General features: G+C 49.3%; 1 protein-coding gene across 13 annotated transcripts in view; it reads right to left on the bottom strand.

Moving 5' to 3' along the window:
- Positions 1 to 21,529, bottom strand: part of DNM1 (dynamin 1) — a 796,474-nt gene that overhangs the window by 308,445 nt on the left and 466,500 nt on the right. For 2 of the 13 annotated variants that reach the window (XM_085614093.1, XM_085614104.1), the window contains exon 10: positions 13,631 to 13,769. The exons of the other annotated variants lie outside the window; for them this stretch is intronic. In XM_085614093.1, the coding sequence (XP_085470219.1) occupies positions 13,631 to 13,769 (139 nt within the window). The remainder of the gene's footprint in view (positions 1 to 13,630; positions 13,770 to 21,529) is intronic. 13 annotated transcript variants of the gene reach the window in all.

The following is a 21,529-nucleotide window of genomic DNA, read 5'->3' as shown; positions in this document are numbered from 1 at the left end:
GAGTGGGGGCCAGAGATCTTCGGTGCAGGAGGTGCTCAAGGCTGGGGCTACTCGGAGCCCAAAGCACAACTTCGAGGAAGACCAGGAACATGATGGATCAGCAAAAGATGACGGTGTCCAGGGGTCACGGTTCCACGTCACCCACGATAGCCACGGGCCTCAGCTTTGCTGTGGATTCAGGGTAGCCTCCGGGAAGTCTGGAAATTCACCTCGGGTGATGCAAAGACTTCGGCGTCTGGCGGGAGCTTCAGGGTCGCAGACTGGACAGTTGCTTCTTTGGTGCCTGCCAAGCAGGGGAGTCACTCCTTGACCCCAAGGGAGATTTCTTCAGTCTTCTAGTTAAAGTAGAACGTCGAAGGTCCAGGATATATGTTGCAGTGTTTCGTCCAGGGCAATCTAAAGTCGCAAGGACTGGGTTCCCATACTTATAAAAAGTTTGAGGGTTGGACATACTCTAGGGACCCACCTAAGGGAGGGTTTGGAAATAGGGGTGGTCACACTCATTTCCTTTGTCCAGTTTCGCGCCAGAGCAGGGGCAGGTAGCCCCTGCAACCGATTTGAACTGGACTATGCACAGGGACACCAAGTGTGCCCCCAGTGCAGGACTTCAAAACACCAGAGAGTACTCCCGCCCAGCCCCAATACACATCTGCCTGTCTGGGGAGGTGTTTACACCTCCCTGGGACAGGAAACCTATTGTCCATGCCTCCCCTGCTGGAGTTTCGGTCAGCAGCAGGAGGCCAGACCCATGTCTGTGGCGGTCACATCCATTTTGTGATACCAGGGCTGTAGAAAGTCTTTACCGGGTTATACCAGTGTGAATATGTCTCTCCCTCTAGAAGGGTGGAATGCTACCCCCGCCGCCAGAAGTGGCGGGGGGTGGGGGGGGGGGGTAGTATTCCAAAGCGTTTGACACCAAACACGACATGTTTCCGTGCAGCCAGTCCAAAGTTAGCATTTACCGCAAGGTTATAATGCACTTAAAAGTATATGGTCAGGCTGCACCCTCTCACATAAAAACCAAGCACTCTGCCTTCAGGATTGTTAAAGCCTGCCATAGGAGTGACTTATAGGTTTTATATGTGTGTGCAATGGTAGTGATATAGGTAGCCTATACCACAGTAAGGGGTGCAAGCACCACCTTACCCAGGCTGCAGTAGCAGACCTGTGGTGTCATTTTGGAGTGCTTCCCAGGGGTGGCATAATACATGCTTCAGCCCCTGGTAGGCCTCTGAGGTACCAATGCCCTAGGTACATAGTATACCATATACTAGGGGCTTATAAGGCATTCCAGAATCCAAATAGAAATGTACCTAATGTACATGGAAACCTTTTTAGAGAAGAAGCAGCTAGGCTGGGGTCCTGATTAGCAGGGCCACAGCCAGACTAAGGTAGAAAAACAGTGCAACACCAGCAAAAAGTGGGGGTACCCATGTGAAGCAGATCCTACTCTCCTACACAACCCCTCGCCCAAACGCAGGGACATTAAACTAACCTTGACCAGTTGAGTCTTCATTTTCTAAGTGGAAATACATAGAGAATCCATCTGCATTGGCATGGTTACTCTCAGGTCTATGTTCCACTGTAAAGTCCATCCCCTGTAGGGAAATTGACCACCCAAGCAGTTTGGGGTTTTCACCCTTCATTTGTTTTAGCCATAAGAGGGGCTTATGGTCTGTCTGAACAAGGAAGTGAGTACCAAACAAGTATGGCCTCAACTTCTTCAGAGCCCAAACCACAGCAAAGGCCTCCCTCTCAATGGCTGACCAACGTTTCTCTCTAGGGGTCAGCCTTCTGCTTATGAAAGCTACTGGCTGATCCTGACCTTCATCATTCAATTGTGACAGTACAGCCCCTACCCCCAATTCAGATGCATCTGTTTGGACAATGAACTTCTTGGAGTAATCAGGACTCTGTAGAATGGGAGCAGTGCACATGGCCTGCTTCAGGTCAAATGCCTTTTGACAGCTAGCTGTCCACTGAACCTTTTTGGGCATTTTCTTAGAAGTTAAGTCATTCAGGGGTGTCACTATTGATCCATACCCCTTGCCAAATCTCCTATAGTACCCAGTCAGGCCTAAGAAGGCTCTCACCTGAGTCTGGGTAGTTGGAGCAACCCAGTCCATGATGGTCTGGATTGTGCTCTCCAGTGGTTGAACCTGGCCTCCACCTACAAGCTGGCCCAGGTACACAACCTGACTCTGTCCTATCTGGCACTTGGTGGCCTTGATAGTGAGGCCTGCCTTTTGCAGGGCCTCCAAAACATTCCTTCGGTGGACCAGGTGATCCTCCCAGGTGGAGCTAAAGACAGCAATATCATCTAGATAAGCTGCACTGTAGGCTTCCAGACCTGTGAGAACTGTATTCACCAACCTTTGGAAAGTGGCAGGTGCATTCTTCAAACCAAAGGGAATCACCACAAATTGGTAGTGCCCACTGGGGGTCGAAAATTCAATGTTTGGCTTTGCATCATCAGCTAGTCGGATCTGCCAGTAGCCAGCTGTCAAGTCAAATGTGCTAAGGTACTTGGCTGAGGCCAAAGTATCTATAAGCTCATCTGCCCTTGGAATCGGATGGTCATCAGTCCTAGTGACTGCATTGAGACCCCTGTAGTCCACACAAAACCTCATCTCTCTTTTCCCACCACTGATGTGAGGTTTTGGCATAAGGACCACTGGACTAGCCCAAGGGCTATCTGAGGGTTCAATAACTCCCAAAGACAACATTTTCTGGACTTCTGTCCTGATACAGTCCCTGACATGGTCAAGTTGCCTACAAATCCTATTTTTAATAGGCTGACTGTCCCCAGTGTCCACTTCATGAGTGCACCAGGTAGTCTCACTTGGAGTCAGAGAAAACATGTTTCTGAACTGATTGAGCACCTGTCTGAAATCCGTTTGCTGTTGGGCAGTGAGGCTGCCTGCTAAGGCCACACCATCCACTGAACCATCATCAGGGTTCTGAGAGAGGAGGTCAGGGAGTGGGTCACTCTCTTCCTCCTGTCCCTCATCAGTAGCCATGAGCAAGCCCATGTCAGCCCTGTCTACATATGACTTTAGCCTGTTGACATGGAGAACCCTGTGGGGACTCCTGGAAATTCCTAGGTCTACTAAGTAGGTAACCTCTCCCTTCTGTTCAACAATAGTGTAGGGTCCACTTCACTTGTCTTGGAGAGCTGCTGGGGCCACAGGCTCCAACACCCACACTTTCTGTCCTGGCTGGTAAACAGTCAGTACAGCCTTTTGGTCATGCCAGGCTTTTTGCAGTTCCTGGCTAGCCTCAACGTTTTTAGTTGCCGTTTTCATGTACTCAGCCATCCTGGAGCGGAGACCAAGTACATAGTCCACTATGTCTTGCTTTGGGGGCTTGAGAGGTTACTCCCATCCTTCCTTCACCAAACACAATGGACCCCTGACACGGTGACCAAACAAAAGTTCAAAGGGGCTGTAGCCAACCCCCTTTAGTGGCACCTCCCTGTATGCAAACAAAAGGCAGGGCAAGAGAATGTCCCATCTTCGCCTAAGCTTTTCTGGGAGCCCTTTAATCATGCCCTTTAAGGTTTTGTTGAACCTTTCAACTAAACCATTGCATTGTGGGTGATAGGGTGTGGTGAATTTGTAAGTCACTCCACACTCCTTCCACATTGCCCTTAAGTATCCAGACATGAAGTTGGTACCTCTGTCTGATACCACTTCCTTAGGAAAACCCACTCTTGAGAAAACTCCCAACAGGGCTCTTGCAACCACAGGTGCTGTAGTGGTCCTAAGGGGAATAGCTTCTGGGTACCTGTGGCATGATCCACTACAACCAGGATAAACCTGTGCCCAGATGCTGTTTGGGGATCCATGGGACCAACAATGTAATCCCTACCCTTTCAAAGGGCACCCCCACCAAAGGTAGTGGTATCAGGGGGGGCTTTGTAGTGCCACCTGCGTTGCCACTGGCTTGGCAGGTTAAACAGGAGCGACAAAACTCCTTTGTGTCTTCAGACATGTGGGGCCAGTGAAAGTGAGGGACAAGTCTGTCCCAAGTCTTGTTCTGGCCCAGGTAACCTGCTAAAGGGATATCATGGGCAAGGGTTAATAGGAAGCCCCTGAACTTCAGAGGTATAACCAACCTCCTGGTGGCACCAGGCTTGGGGTCTCGACACTGAATACAGGAGCCCATCATCCCAGTACACCTTGTGGGTACCACTAGCACTCCCAGTTGCCTCAGCAGCAGCTTGCTGTCTGAGGGGTTCAAGAGAGGGGCAGCTCTGCTGCTTCTGGCTCAGATCTGCCCTGGAAGGTCCCCCTGTCCCCAAGAACTAAAGCTGATCAGGCTCAAGCTCCTCTGGGACAGTTTCTTCTTCAGGACTGTGATCATCTCCCTCAAGAGACTGATTCTCCTTCTGAGTCAGGGAGGAAGGCTCTGCCTTAACCCTTCTGCTCTTCCTCTTAGATGGCACTTGGTCCATTTTTCCAGAATCCAAGGCCTGTTCATTTTCAGACAATTTGGCCTGTGACGTGGTCACCGCAAACACTTCTGCAGGGATGCCCAGCATTTCTGCATGAGTCCTGAGCTCTACTTCTGCCCAAGCTGAAGTCTCTAGATCATTGCCAAGCAAGCATTCGACTGGTAGGTCTGCACTCACCACAACCTTCTTAAGGCCAGTTACCCCTCCCCAGGAGAAGTTAACAACTGCCAGAGAATGGTCTGTTCTGACATTGCTAGCATTGGTCACTTGGTACATTTCACCAAGTAAAATCTGCCCAGGTCCCTCAAGATCTTTTGTCACCATAGTGACACTTGCTCCTGTGTCCCTGAATGCCAAAGCCTGTACTCCATTGATTAAAGGCTGTTGCCTGTACTTACCCAAGTTACTGGGACTCACAGAGGGGGTCATATCCATGCCCCCATCACAGACAAGAACAGCCTGAGTGGTTTCTCTGACTAGGCCAGAGCCCAACTCAGTACCCAGGGTCAACCCTTCTAAACCCTTTGGCTGTGTATTCCCACCACCAATTGTAACTGTACTAGGGGGAGCAGGTGCCTTAGGGGCATTGGTGGGAGCTAGAGTATTCTCTTTGGACTTGGTGCAATCACTGGTCCAGTGTGTCTTTTGCTTACAGACTTTGCACCATGGTTTCTTTTGTCCTTTCCCTTTGTTAGCCTGTGAATCCCCACCTGAAGAAGATTTTTGTGGGCCCTTGAGAAGACTTCTGGTCTTTACCCTTGTCCCCACCCTTGTCAGAGTTCTTAGAATCTTGCTTCTTTGGGTCACCACCTTGGTTCTGTACCTTCCGCCTCACCCTGGTTCTGACCCATTTGTCTGCCTTCTTTCCCAATTCTTTGGGAGAGGTCAGATCAGAGTCTACCAGGTACTGGTGCAACAGATGATTTTGACAGTTATTAAGAATCTGCTCCCTCATCAGATTGTACAATCCTATGAAGTCACACACTTTACTGCCCAATAACCAACCTTCCAGAGCCTTAGCAGCACAGTCAACAAAGTCCACCCAGTCTTGATTTTGTGCCTTTTGGGTATCCCTGAACTTTAACCTGTGTTGGTCAGTGGTTAGGCCCAACCCATCTATCAGTGCACTTTTCAAGACCTGGTAATCAGCAGCATCCTCTTCTCTTACAGTGAGGAGCTTATCTCTACCTTTGTCTGCAAAGGAGAGCCATAAGATTGCTGCCCACTGTCCTTGGGGGACCTTCTGTACTTTACAGGCCCTCTCCAAGGCAGTTATCCATTTGTGGATGTCACCCCCCCCCCTCTGGTAGGGAGGGACAATCTTACTAAGGTTTCTATGGTCATGAGACCTCTCCCTATCTCTAGGGAAATTGCTGCCACCAAAGGACTCTAGTCCCTCCTTTTTACTAGCTCTGTAGAGCTCCAGGGCTTCCCTATCTAGGGCCATCTGCTGCTTTCTGAGGTTGAACTTATCTTGCTCATACTTTAGCAGTCTCTAACTCCTCTCCTGGGAGGTTTCCCTCCCTCTGTGAGAAGAAACAGAGGTCCCTACAGATAAGGTAGACTGGACAGATTCCCTTGAGAGAGATCTATCCCTTCTACCCCTGTTTTCAACTCTTCCTGGGGGGACAAAGAGGGGAGCATTGTTGTCATCCTCCTCATCCTCATCCAGGGGAGCTGGGTTCACCAGATCCTGATCATTGTCATCAGTCTGGTCAGCAGTAGAGGTGGGGTCAGGGGACTTTCCGCCCCTAGGCCCACCCTCAACTGCTGCCCCACCCACTCTGCCTACCCCTTCAGCCTACTAGGCCCTGAGAGATAATCCAGCCAGAGTATCTTTAAGAGATACTGGGTGGTTGGGCTTTTGCCTGTCTTCAGCTTCCGAATGGAACATTAGGCCCTAAGCTGTGCAAAGGAGAGATCCTCAAATTTATAGGGGAGAAGCCCACTGGTTCCTGGTAGGGACCCACTGGTTTCCTGGCTGGTTAGACATTACTAATGTGGTGTGGTGTATTGCACTACCTACACTAGTGTGGCCTACTAAACTCTCTTGAGTTGTAGAAAGGGTGTGCTATCCCTTAGCACACAACTCTAAGTTCAGTAGAACTTACTGTAGCTAAACTTGATATTATATGTACCTCAGGTACCTTTAGTGGTTTTCAGTTGATCAATTCAATTGAGATTATCTGGTAAAACAACTGCAAGCTGGAATCCCACACGCTGCACACCAATGTTAGAAGTTGGCCTGATATGTGCTGTCCACTAGTTATAGTGGGCACCTTGTATCAGTCCAAACAACCCCTTATGGTGATAGGTTAAAGACAACCTTTATAGAAAGCTATACCAGTGGTAGCTATGGAGAGCAGCCTTCAGGCTAAGTCTTGAAAGAATGTAAAGCAGCTTGTTTTACCAGTCTATAATCTCTTGAATGATGAAATGAAAGGACAACCACACCAGGTATATATTTAAAATATATGTATTTAAGATAAAACACACCCCTCTACTCTCTTTATGAGGCTGGAGTTCGAAGTACTTAGGTTACAAGTCAGTATTCAACAGTAAAAGCACAAATACACGTTTGGGCCCTAGGGGCGTACCAAACCATATACCAATAAAGTGGTATAAGAACCACAACAGAACTAGACACAAGGCCTATAGCCTGTAGAAGTGCTTGGACCACAAGGAACCCCCCAAGGTAGTGACACAGGGGATCCACGGGGACGCGTGCAGTGTGAGAACACAGTCGCGAATCACACTTTACTTCTATGGGGAAAGTCGCGGTTGGAAATTAAGAGTTTAAGGACACTTAGAGGATGACCACGAGTGAACCCTTTTGGACCTAGAGGTGTCAAGGGCCAACACCCACGGGTGCACCGGAGTACTCGAGTTACCTCACCTAGGGAAGCCGGGTGCATAGGTGTTAAATGGTGTCGGGTCGCATCGCTGTTTTCAATGGAAGCTGCTCAGGAAGTGCTGCTGCCGTGAAGAGAAGTGTCCGAAGCAATCCAAGCCAGGATCGAGGATGGAAGGAACCTGAAAGCAGAGGGGACAGAGTCTGGGTCACTAGCCAGTGACCAAGGGCACGATAGTCCAATGCCTACAGATGTCGGGTGCGTCAGGTGAGATGACGGGTGTCTTGATTCTTCAGCCACGAGGTCCAGGAGGCATCGATGATGACCAGGAGCCGGATTCGAGCTGTCCCACGAAGTCTGTCGAGTGCTGCGGTGTCGGCGACCAGATTGGACCCAACAAGCCTTGGCAACGGCAAGTCACTTGGAAACAGAAAAAGGACGTTAGTGCAGACCAGCAAGGTCTGGGGGACTCACCCAGCGAGGGTAAATCAGGGCACATCTGGAGCAACCAGAAAAGCCCAATCAGAAGAGGAGTCGCCTTCGTGGGTACCCACTAGCCAATGGGCTGGCGATCGCGAAGGAGCCTCGAGCGGTAGCACTTGAAACTGGCCCACAGGTCACTCATGGAGTGGGGGCCAGAGATCTTCGGTGCAGGAGGTGCTTAAGGCTGGGGCTACTCGGAGCCCAAAGCACAATTTCGAGGAAGACAAGAAAGATGTTGGATCAGCAAAAGATCACGCTGTCCAGGGGTCACGGTTCCACGTCGCCCACGATAGCCACAGGACTCAGCTTTGCTGTGGACTCAGGGTAGCCTCGGGGAAGTCTGGAAATCTACCTCTAGGGATGCAAAGACTTCGGCGTCCGGCAGGAGCTTCAGAATTGCAGACCGGACAATTGCTTCTTTGGTGCCTGCCAAGCAGGGGAGTCACTCCTTGACCCCAAGAGAGATTTATTCAGTCTTCTAGTTAAAGTAGAACGTCGAAGGTCCAGGATATATGTTGCAGAGTTTCGTACAGGGTAATCTAAAGTTGCAAGGACTGGGTTCCCATACTTATACAAAGATTGGGGGTTGGACATACTCTAGGAACCCACCTATGGGAGGGTTTGGAAAGAGGTGTGGTTACACTCATTTCCTTTGTCCAGTTTTGCACCAGAGAAGGGGTAGGTAGCCCCTGCAACCGGTTTGAACTGGACTAAGCACAGGGACACCAAGTGTGCCCCCAGTGCAAGACTTCAAAGCACCAGAGAGTGCTCCCGCCTGGCCCTATTACACATCTGCCTGTCTGGGGAGGTGGTTACACCTCCCTGGGACAGGAAACCTATTGTCCATGCCTCCCCTGCTGGAGTTTCGGTCAGCAGCAGGAGGCCAGACCCGTGTCTGTGGCAGTGACATCCATTTTGTGATGCCAGGGCTGTAGAAAGTCTTTACCGGGTTAGACCAGTGTGAACATGTCTCTCCCTCTAGAAGGGTGGAATGCTTCCCCCACCGCCAGAACTGGCGGGAGGGTAGTATTCCAAAGCGTTTGACACCAAACACGACATGTTTCCGTGCAGCCAGTCCAAAGTTAGCATTTACCGTGAGGTTATAAATGCACTTAAGAGTATATGGTCAGGCTGCACCACAAACCGCATCAGAGGAGGTACTCCGAACGCTGCAGAGGGGCTCTGCTCATGCAGGGGCACCCTCTCACATAAAAACCAAGCACTCTGCCTTCAGGATTGTTAAGGCCTGCCATAGGAGTGACTTATAGGTTTTATATGTGTGTGCAATGGTAGCGATTTAGGTAGCCTATACCACAGTAAGGGGTGCAAGCACCACCTTACCCAGGCTGCAGTAGCAGACCTGTGGTGTCATTTTGGAGTGCTTCCCAGGGGTGGCATAATGCATGCTTCAGCCCCTGGTAGACCTCTGAGGTACCTATGCCCTAGGTACATAGTATACCATATACTAAGGGCTTATAAGGCACTCCAGAATCCAATTAGAACTGTACCTAATGTACATAGAAACCTTTTTAGAGAGGAAGCAGCTAGGCTGCGGTCCTGATTAGCAGGGCCACAGCCAGACTAAGGTCGAAAAACTGTGAAACACCAGCAAAAGGTGGAGGTACCCATGTGAAGCAGATCCTACTCTCCTACATTCATACTGTATGCTTCCAGTGCTAACCAGAGCCTTGAACAAACTGCATGCACGCGGTGCTAGCTTGAGGTTTCCAACAAACCTTAAGTCTGCATTTTGTGCTTGCTTTTAACCTGTGTCTTAGAATCTGACAGATTGTAATTTTCTCCATTTTAGGTGTTCTTCAGGTTGGGGTTAGTTGTGATGATAGGAATGTATGGATGTGATATTTACATAGTGTGAACCTCGCCGATTGGCAGTGGAGCAGGGATTCTGCCTCCATAGGATTTCAGGTTGCTACAAATGTGATCTTGCTCATGGCAATTTTGAATAAAGGAATAGATTCTGGAAAGTCCTGTTCACGAATGACTCCTCTCAGCAACCTCAATTGAGGCAGTGTTCACTACTATATGCAGGATTGGTCAATCAATCAATCAATCAATACATTTATAGAGCGCGCTACTCACCCGTGAGGGTCTCAAGGCTCTGAATGGAGGGGGGGTTGCCGCTATTGCTCGAATAGCCAGGTCTTGAGGTGTTTCCTGAAGGTGAGATGGTCCTGGGTCAGTCATAGGTGTGCGGGGAGGGAGTTCCATGTTTTGGCTGCCAGGTAGGAGAACGATCTTCCTCCGGTGGTGGTTCTGCGAATCCATGGGACAGTGGAGAGGGCGAGGCTGGCGGAGCGGAGCTGGCAGGTGGGAGTGTATAACGAGAGGCGGCTGTTGAGGTATTCGGGGCCCATGTCGTGGAGTGCTTTGTGTGCGTGGGTGAGGAGTCTGAACGTGATCCTCTTGCTGACGGGGAGCCAGTGCAGGTTTCTCAGGTGGGCGGATATGTGGCTGTGGCGAGGGATGTCGAGGATGAGTCGTGCGGAGGCGTTCTGTATGCGCTGAAGTCGTTTCTGAAGTTTGGCTGTAGTTCCTGTGTATAGGGCGTTTGCGTAGTCCAGTCGGCTGGTGACGAGGGCCTGGGTGACGGTCTTTCTGGTTTTGGTGGGGATCCACCGGAAGATTTTTCGGAGCATGCGCAGGGTGTTGAAGCAAGAGGACGAGACGGCGTTGACTTGCTTGGTCATCGTGAGGGAGGAGTCCAGGATGAATCCCAGGTTGCGTGCGTGGTCCGAGGGTGTTGGCGCGGAGCCCAGCGCTGTGGGCCACCAGGAGTTGTTCCAGGCGGATGGGGATTGTCCGAGGATGAGGACCTCCGTCTTGTCTGAGTTCAGCTTCAGGCGACTGAGTTTCATCCATTCTGCGACGTCTTTCATTCCTTCCTGGAGGTTGGTTTGGGCGGTGGCGGGGTCTTTGGTGAGGGAGAGTATCAGCTGGGTGTCGTCGGCGTAGGAGATGATGTTGATGTTGTGTTTGCGTGCGATGGATTGGTCCTCACTTCCATCACCAGAAGCGGTCTTGTTCACTCTTTTAAGAATTCTTGTTGTGTCCTTAAACTTCCTCAGTGAGGTAGCCTCGCTCCCCCTTTAAGGAGTTCGGTTCCAGTCTTTCAGATACAATATTCCCCATTCCCATAGCAGTGGTGGTCTTGTTCACCGCATTCAGCAGGATCAGCCTTCTTATTGTCGCAGGCGCCGTAGTCACAGTTGCTCCTTCTGAAAGGATTTGGGCAACAGTTCCTATGATCACTCTACGATGCAGGCTTCGCCTTCTGACCCCTGCCATTGAAGGTAGCCATGTGCACTTCCTCCTCAGCTCCCTCACAGAAGGTGCTTTTGTTCCCTCATTCCGGATGAACCAGTCCACATAAATCCCCCACAGGACAGGACCTCTTTGGCTTCTACCTCCGTATGGTGTACGCGGAGATGTTCTTCTTGGGGGAGCGGACTCTTATGCCTTTATCTTACAGAGCTCACAGTCTAAAGACAGGAAGTCTTCTGCCACCTCAGCACATGTCTCATGGAGCTCCTGGTGGACTCTCCAAGTCAGACCTCACTCTAAATTCTTGCAACACTGAATACCTTCTCAACAAGATTGTTTCTGCTGGGTGTCACTTCAGGATTGTTCCAAAAGCACTGCAAAGCCATGTACCAGCTTCTGCGCAGTAAGAATACAATTGTAAGCGGTACAATATATGTGAACCATGAGAAGCACATATCGATGGTGCTCGCTGGGTTCCACCAGCTGCCAGTGTCCAATACACTTCTATGAAATGCAACCACATTAAAGACTCCCTTAGGAATATGCTACGGCACTTTATCTCAGAATGAAAAATTTACAAATGTAGCAGGCTTTGCTCGCACCAGATACCAGAGCTCTTTCTATGCCCGAGGAAAAGTCAGCTAAGAATGCAGAACCCGGTCTGTCACTGCGACTAAACTCTGGAATGGCCTACAGGCCAGGCTTTTTGAGAAGTAGAATGATTATGCACGGTGCATAATGCTTAGTGTGGATTCTTTTTTTGGGATTCCCGGGCCAACTTTGTGGCACACTATGCAGTGTAAAATCTCCTCCCCTTCCCCCCCCGAAAGTTACCCCGCCTTCATTGTCCCTGGTAATTTTTCGTCCTTTCGGAGGCTTCAATTCCTGGTAGGTCCTCTGGTTTCCAGGGATCACAAACCCTCAGCAGATGAAGGACTTCCTTCATCCTCTCGAACACAGGCACTTTTTGCACTTCTAGTGTAGTTGGCGGTGTCCTCCGATAGGTCCTTGTGGTTAGCTTGGCTACTTGACCCTTATTTTTGGGACTGGCTGAGGTGGCGAATACAAACTCTGGTCCTGTTCCACTATGGAGTCCTGGACTCTCTGCTCGCCATGCGGTTTCCTCCTGGTTGTACCACTGCTGCAGGGCACTGATACCAGCTTTCTCCCGTAGGGACACTTCACAATGCTTCTCTCCAGTGAGTAAAATATTCCTTTATTTTTTGACTAGCTCCTTGGCTTCCCACAGCTTTTGAACTTGTCTCAGAACCTTTCTCCTACTCTGCTCAATGGACAGTGGATCATTGAGTTTACAGAGGTCTACCTTCTTGGCTTTCCTCTGCAATTCTCATATCCTTTCCTACAGGGTGTTCTTTGAATCACTCCTTTTGGGCCCCCACTGTTGCGCTCTCTACAGCTGCCATGAGTCCCTGCTCTACTGGTGGTTAAGTGGGGGTACTCAATTCCCAAGTCTTCGGTGGTGTCGTGCACCTCAGCAGACCTTCCATGCCTTGGAGGTCCTTGGGGGCCCCACATTCCAAACAGGGTGATGCAGACTCCTGCAGAGCCATAATCCCATAAATATGCCTTAAATTGGACAGCTTTTGTTTAATCCCATTTCTTTATAGGATCCTTCCTGCTCCTGCGTAGTTGTAATGATCCTGCTTGTGCTCTCAGCTAACGGCAAACCTCACACACATTTTCGGAAGCCCAAATAGTTTGAAGCCCTCTCACATGGAAGGGTGAGGGCTGAATTCCAGGTATGTACCTCCTACCCCCACCCAGTCTGTCCTCCAAGAATGAGGGAGCTCTCTGTAATAATGTGCAATGTGTGGATTGCACCAGTACACCACTGTGTAGTCAGTGGTAGGTTACATGTTCTCCCTTCTTATCCTTTTCACTAGACTTCCGGACAATACACATAAGCACTCTCGCGCGCTCTCTTTCCACAGAAAGTGTGAGATGCGTAGGCATGTCCCAAGAGATCATTTTTGCAGTTTCACTACACTTTATGATGGTGGATGTGCCTTCTCTCTTCACCTAGACTGAGGTCTAAAGTTTGCCCAAGGTATTATGGTTTTACCCTTGTCTCTACTTTCGATGGTAGACGCGAGTCCTCTCTATCTCCCTCTACCCAGACGGATGTTGAGGGTTGTCCTAGGATACTTTCTTTGACCTTTTCTATGTATTTTCTGATGGATGACGTGGGCTCTCAGTTTTTCTGTGCTGACTATATCTCGGTACCTAGTGTGTGTCGCCAGATGTGTCCCAGGGCATTTTGTCTTCATCTTTTACTCCACTTTGTGTCCTTCCCTTTTGCTAACTGCGAGGTGTAGGTTCTGCAGGGGGGCTCTTTTCTTTTGCACAGCACTTTCTGAACTGATTAGGAGGGTAAGGGTGCCCCAGGGTATTTTGCACTTTGTCACTACACCTGCTGATGGGAGACCTAAGCTCTGTATCTCTGTACTGATAGGTTCAGAGGTGTCACACGTTGTGATGATAGGTGTGAGTTTATACTGTTCGCAGAGTGCAAGGGTGTCCCAATTCGTTTTTTTACCTTTTCACTACACTTTCTGATGGTGGACGTGAGCTCAATCACTACCAGATCCACACACTTCAGAGTTGGCACCTTCAGCTTCTCAATCTGCTTTTTCACAGTAGCTTCAAAAGCGAGGTCTGGTGTGAAAAGGCCAGTTCTGCACAGCGAGGCGGCATAAGAGGGAAGGTGAGCAGAGAGAGGGGGCAGAACACAGTGGAATGAGGGAATAGGTACGGAGAAATGGCAGGAATACATGTCCAATGGGGGTGAGACAAAGAGGGTTGCAACAAACAGACAGAAAACACAAGAGGGAGAAAGAGAACATGAGCAGAGGGGAATGGAAAAGAGATGAAGAGTGAAAGTGAGAAAGACACAAATGAGCCAGCAAGAGAGAACAAAAGGTAGGGAGAACGACAGAGAGGGGAGAGAAAAGGCAATATGAACACAGTACATGGGATGTGAGATACAGAGAAAGAATGGAGAAAGGGAAAGAGGAAAAGGAAAAAGAGAATACGTGAGAGACAGAGCAGAAGGGTGAGATAGCCAAAAGCAAAGTAAGACACATGTTGAAGAGACAAGGAAGGCATTCCAATAAACCACAAAGACCAAGAGACATAGGGGGGTTAGTCAGACAAAGGGAAAAGGAGGAAAGGGATTTGAGAGAGAGAGAGACAGAGGAAAGAAAAGAGAAAACACAAGGCAAAATGAGAGGTGAGACTTCTGACTACTTCAAACTAGAAGCTGCAAGCTTACAGGCGCTGCTCTGGGAACTGCTGCCAGAGGAACATTTGTAACATCACTCAGCTAAGGGCATGCTGCCAGCTACCTGATGCAGTGGCATCATCAGCTACAGACAGTCCTGCCAACCACCTGACCCCTTATCCAAGGGAACTATTTACAAGTGGCTGATGCAGTGACTCCTGGATCCGACACTATGTTCAGGCCTCTCCTAATACCAACCTCTGGTGACACTACTGCTTAGCAACAGGACTGCAATCTGCATTTTAAAGCTGTTACTACAAATCCCTGCACTGTCCTTGCAAGGGAAGCTAGTATGTGGCCTACTTCAGTTTCATCATTACCCAGTTCTTCACCAATAGGAGTCCAGTTCCCAGTTTTCCACCAATAGGGGTCCAGTTCCCAGTTTTCCACCAATAGGGGTCCAGTTCCCAGTTTTCCCCCAATAAGAGTCCAGTTCCCAATTTTCCACTGATAGGGGTCCAGTTCCCAATTTTCCACCAATAGGGGTCCCAGTTCTCCAGCAATAGGGGTCCAGTTTACCACCAATGGGGGGTAGACTAGTATCTGCTTCACCACACTCAGCCATAAGGTCCCTCCCTCATCTCTTTATTAGATGTTGCTTTTTGTTTTTCCCCTTTTACCCATCTTCAACTCAGACAACACAGCCTATACACTGTGTATAAAAGCCAAATGCTGAAATGTGTTCTTGCTACTAGTCTCAACAGGGGAACAATTAATCTGAGAATGCAGTGCCCTTTATGCAACCACTGGGATTAGGTCAATCTACTGATGACTAGAGTAAATGCTCAGTCAGGAGGACCCTAAATCGCATTTGTAAGAAGAAAAATCAGCCAGGAAGCGAGGCACCTGCTCCAAGGACCATCCTGGTCCTGTGGGAGGCCACGAGTGGCCCTTGCTAGTAGCCCCAGAGAGTAAGACAGGAGGTACATTCATCTTCTCCCTGGTACAAGCTAGATCCAGGTGACAGGCCTATTTTGGGCCTTTCAGGGTCCATACCTTCAGTTGCTTGAGAGACACTGTTGTAGCATCGGGATGAGTCCAACCCAGAAATGCGATGGCTTTAGTCACGGTGTGATCCTGTTCATCTTTCTGCATGGGCATGGTGACACAGATATGCTTCACCAAAAGGGTAAACGCTCTTTTTCCCCTGGCCACGTTTCAGGCAAGTTTGATCTGCACTAGTAACTTCAGTAGTTGTACTGGAAAGTAACGCAAGCCTCCTCCTGTGGGCACCGTTCAGGCTAGGACCATCTTAAAACGCCCATCCCACTCAGGACTACTCTTCATCAGTCATCAGGTCACACTCTAATCAGTGCAGAATGTACTTGAAAAGGAGAGGGCCACCAGGTCAGTGAGTGGTCCACCTTCGCCTGACCCCAACAGTAAAGGGACTCCTTTAGTTGTTACTTTGTCCAGAAAGGACAAATCTATAAAGAATGCCGGAGAATACGGTAGGCACAAATGCGGGCCCTCTAAAGATAGGTCAGTCCATGGGTGAAGATCGTGTTTGAGTCACGCAGTGGATTCACCACTCTCCCATCTTCCTTTCTGGAGTTGGCATTCATTCTTGGACAATGAACTAAAGACCAGTGAATTGAATCCGACACCTGCAGCGCTGCACAGAATCGCAGGGGTCCCTCAAAGGACATTCCGGCTCCAGTCCACAAACCACAACCGTACCCCTGGCACTTATTCCACTGGCAGTCCTTGCCCAAGCTCCAGTGTTTCTGGCAACGCTTTCAAATCTCCAATATGATTTATAACCCACCTCAAATCAATAAGCCACGGTGGTTGAACCAGATACAGATCCATCCATTGACAGCGACACCAACACCAATGAGCAAGAGGGCATACACTTTCCAACAGGTAGTTACAGACCTAGTGAAAGTGCTTCAAGGAATGTCCACTCAGACACTCACCGTGCTGGAGAACACGGGCATCGCGCTCCTGTGGCCACCTCAGAAGCACACCGAAGCCTTCTTTCTCCTCGGAGCCAGAGATTTTCAGACAGATAAACGCGGGAAGAACCCCCATTGCTGCATATATGGATGTTAACAGCAGTCAAAGATGTGGCTTTATCCTCTTCTGTCTTCAATAATCTGCTGTTATCTCCCAAGTGGTAGGGAATAGGGGAGACCGAGGTGGAGGACTGAGGTTAAGTTACCTTTATGGTGACTCTTATTTGTAGACTCTTTCCTAATCCCTGCAGCCCCCTGCAAACAGCCAAATCCATACATTGCTAAAGACACAATTGCTGAGCCGAATAGCGAGAGAGGGGGAATGAATTATAGATATATAGGCGTGGAATCCACCTGCCACCCTTTGCCTCGGAACCAAGGAGCACAATCTGTGGCATCCCTCAAGGTTCATCTCTCAGTCCCACCCTCTTAAACACGTATATGACACACCTGGCCGACATCATCAGAACTCATAACCTCAGCATCATATCATACGCCACTGATACCCAACGTTTCCTCTCGCTCTCAATAGACCGCTCCACCATGAGGACAAACTTCCACAACTGGATGACAAATATCACCGACACCTGGTGGCCAGCCGAAATTGGACCTTCTCCCACACCAACAGACCATGCCGCAACCTTGGCATCATCCTGGACAGCAAACTCACCATGAAACGACAGATTAACACAGTCTCAGCCACCTGCTTCCACACACTCTGCATGCACCGAAGGATCTACAAATGGCTCCCCATCGGCAATAGGAAAACCGTCACTCAAGCCCTAGTCATCAGCCGGCTGTACTACTGCAGCACACTGTACGCAGGAAACATCACCCAACTCATGAAGAGGCTCCAGACGCTACAGAACTCAGTGGCTAGGCTCATCCTCACCCTGCCCAAACGGACCCATATCACACCCACTGCAGGAACCTCCATTGGCCCCCCCATTTAAAAAAGATGCCAATTCAAGATACTGACACAAGCCTACAAAGCACTTCCACGACCAAGGACCATGCATCAACCACCGCCTGAACTTCCACCAACCCTCCAGACACCTCAAATCCACTGAAGCTTCAGTGGAGGCCGTTCCTTCTCCTACCTCACTGCCAAGTCCTGAAACGGCCTTCCCCTCCACCTCTGGTCAGCACCCTTTCTAACGCAATTCAGGAAGAGACTCAAGACCTGGCTTTTGGACTGAACCCAGCAACCTAGCGCCTGAATACCTATGTGAGTGATGAGCTGCACTCTACAAATACAGATGGATTGATTGATTCATGGCATGAATGAGAAGACTGTGTTACCAGCTTTGGGAATCTAAGCAGTTTTCCTATTCCACCACTAGGGGAAGTGACATTGAATACTTAATGCAACGATTCGTTAACTAAGATCAGTCTTGCAAGGGCAATAATTAATCACACTACCACCAACTCTTTGAAGGGCACTATGCCAACTACCAGATGCTGGGAACCCTAGGCTAAGGGCGCTGGTTGCAAACAGTGGAGGTTGTGACTTCTTACGCGTAAGATTGCAGATGTCCATTACATGGCGACATGAAATCTGAAGTATGGCAATACAATAGACTACAACCACCAAGCAGACGCTCGGAATCCTCCGGTGATGGCACCATTACGCCTACTGAATCCACATCCCTAAGGCTTTGACTCCTGAGCTCAAGACACTAGTAGAGAATCTAGTGTCAAATACATAAATAGCTATTACAGACCTTTTGGTCTCTCTGCCCCTCCATTCTGCACTCTTTAGCTCACCGTGCTTTCTCTGCTTCTATGAGGTGCTGCTATTTGCCCTCCCATCTCTGTACATCTTGTCCCTCTTTAATCACCCCGTCTCTCTCTGCTCCTTTCCATTACACTGTGCCTCTTTGCACTCCATTTCATGTCTCTGTGTTTCCTCTCATCTCTTCTCCACCTCTCTTCAAGCTCACTCTCTTCTAACACCTGTCAAAACCCATCTTTCTTTTTATGGTCTTGTTTTCTCATTTCACAAGCTCACTGCAGGCAGGTGAGTGTTGCAGGTTACACATCTAGCAGCTATGAACCTCAGCAGATGGGACGGAGAAGGAGGAAGTCTGCCATTAGTACTCAGATGCAAGACAGAGAAGGAACGATGGCAAGGGGCATGAGGCAAAGAAGGAGAAGAGGAAGAAGCAAGGGCTAGAAAAGAATAGAAAATCGGAAGGCAAAAAGACGAGTAGAAAACCTCAGAAGGGGACTGATATCCGTTTATCATGGAGAGTTGATTGGGAGGGGAGGCCAATCTCAGGCACCGTAGATTGAGCTCGTATATAATGGAAACTCAAGACATTGGGTGCAAAAGTCTTTAAAAAGACCTTTTGGTCATTAGCAGAGCACGTGATAACTGAAGGCAGTGGGCAGCCTGGGTTACTTACTTTCTAATGGCACTGGAGCTTATCTTTCAGAAGCCACAAGATCTCCACCTTTGAGGTGGGTAAATGTTCACCTATGCCGGGACCCTTCTTCATGCACTAAAACACCAACTAGTGCTTTTCCCAAGAGCGCCGCACTAACCGAAGACGAGCTTAGTCGTCAGGACTTTCTTCAAAGCATAGCTACACATTTGCCATTTAATGCCTGCTAATACATATCTGTACACAAAGGGTATGCAGTGCTTATGGGGAGGGAACAACAGGGAGTGGAAGGGAGGACAACCAGACAGAGAAGAAACACTAGTAGGGAAGGGGAGTGCTCCAATAGGAGCAAGGGCCCTCACACACCCCAAGGGGTGTCATGCTTCATCATAGGGCAGCTCCTCTTCGGGCGGCACTGCAATGCCCGATGGGCCCAGCGGGGTGGCTCGTTGCCGGAGATCTTTGATGATGTTAAACCGTTTGGCCCTATATGGTGAAGCAGTGGGGCAAAAGTGAGGTGAGTAGAGTGGTGTGCTGGTGTTTTAAAAATAGCTACAAGTGTCCAGAAAGTCCTTTATTCGCTGGACACTGGTGCTATGGCTAAAAACAGACTGTGCGTCGACACCAACCGCAGCAATGACGGAAGGTAGAAGCCTCCAGTGCGGAGCTCCTCAGTGCAGGGCCTACCCACGTCTGGACACCAGGGACGAGCTGTTGCAGGTTTAATTCTCTTGCCAACCAGGACTCTTGCAGTTTGTTTTAAGCCATAGCGACAGTGTCCAGCGAATAAAGGACTTTCTGGACGCTTGTAGCTATTTTTAAAACACCACCACACCACACTAACTCACCTCACTTTTGCCCCACTGCTTCACCATATCGGGCCAAACAGTTTAACATCATTAAAGATCTCCGGTAAAGAGCCCCCCGCATTACCTGTCGGGCATTGCAGCGACGGCCCGACGAGGAGCTGCCCTATGATGACGCATTACACACCTTGGGGTGTGTGAGGGCCCTTGCTCCTATTGGAGCACTCCCCTTCCCTATGTATGCATTGCCCCCTGCACTTTCCTTCCTGCCTTTTTTTTCTCTTGTATGTATGACCTGCCTGCTTGATGTACAGCGCTCTGATACCCTGATGGCCCATGCTCAAGCTTTATAAAACTCTGCAAATAAAGAAATAAATAAGTATATCATTTTTTATAAGCAGAACAGAGACTATAATGAGGTTTAAATGAGTGTTTGGTAGAAAATACCATCTCCTGCTACTAGCGTTAAACATCTGAATGGCCAGTGCTAGGAGCTTATTTGTTAGAAATCTACACCTTGTTTTCACAGCAGGTATTTAACACATCTTAGGACAGAGCTATTTTGCTGCTAGAAAGAGGCTGCTTCACTCTGTCAGTTAATGAACTGAAACTTCCAGGTAGCGAGCGCTGTGACGGGCCAGACCCCGAGGCGGTCGCTCACTTGGCTATTGATGATACTTTTTATAGAATAGAGACTGAGCCAAGTCTTTTTGAAATACTGGTACTTTGCAGCAGTTTTAATACCTTCTTAGAGTTTCTCGTTGCTCAAATGGGTGTAATTTCTGATATTAATGTTTCCCTCATCTTCATTGCTTGATCTTGCTCGCGAGAAAGTGTCACTCAGTCGTTGGAATGTCACTCATAATTAATTACACTGAAATTATGAAAATGTCACCCAAAGCAATCTGAAACCTACACAGCAATGCAACTTTATTGCTATGAAATACTGTATATGGTTCATGAGCGCACAAAGTTTGAATTTCACAGATACTTACGAGTAGCCGAGCGCGTTACAAGAGGATATAACATAACATAACAGATGGATCACCAACTGCGCAGAAAAGCTCGCACCCCTACGTAACCCTGACAGACAGCGCCCCAGAAAGGCCATCTGATTCACCGCCGACCTCCAAGAATCCAGATGCACCTGCAAACGTCTAGATAAGAACTGGAGAAACAGCAAATCCTCGGAAGACCACACCACCTACAAGAACGCCATGACAGAATACCACCAATGCATCAGATCCACCAAAAGGATCTTCATCCAGAACAAGATCCTTGCAAACTCCAGCAACTCTAAGGAATTCCTCAGCATCATCCAGAAATTCACCAAACCCCCCAGTGAAACCACGGACATCACCATCTCCCAGGACCTCTGCAACAAGCTTTGCTCCTACTTCCATCTCAAAATCAAAGGCCTCTGCGACAACTTCAAAGACCAGACACCTGACTCCAAAACCACTGCCTCCTCCAGCAACGCCAGCCAGACCACCATCTCCTCCTGGACCCCAGTCACCACTGAAGACACGGCATCGACCATGAAAGGCGTCCACCCGGGAGCACCCACATAACCCTGCCCCCGCACATCTTCCACAGAGCCGTCGCCGCCATCGCACTAGAACTACGACGCACCATCAACGCCACCTTCGAAACCAGCCTTTTTCCCGACAACTGGAAATGAGCAGAAGTCCGACCCCTACTCAAGAAGCCCTCAGCAGATCCTACGGACCTCAAGAACTACCAACCCATCTTCCTCCTCCCCTTTGCAGCCAAAGTCACCGAGAAGACTGTCAACAACCAACTAACTAAATTCATCGAAGAAAACTCCATCCTTGACCCCTCCCAATCCAGCTTCCGCAGCAACCACAGCACTGAAACCGCTCTACTCGCCGCCACAGACGACATCCGCACACTCCTCAACCGAGGACACACTGCAGCCCTGATCCTCCTCGACCTCTCTAAAGCCTTCGACACCGTCTCCCACCGCACACTCACCTCCAGACT

The sequence above is a fragment of the Triturus cristatus genome, chromosome 1_2 (assembly GCF_964204655.1).
Source record: "Triturus cristatus chromosome 1_2, aTriCri1.1, whole genome shotgun sequence".
Lineage (NCBI taxonomy): Eukaryota > Metazoa > Chordata > Amphibia > Caudata > Salamandridae > Triturus > Triturus cristatus.
This window is presented reverse-complemented; position numbering and strand designations above follow the sequence as displayed.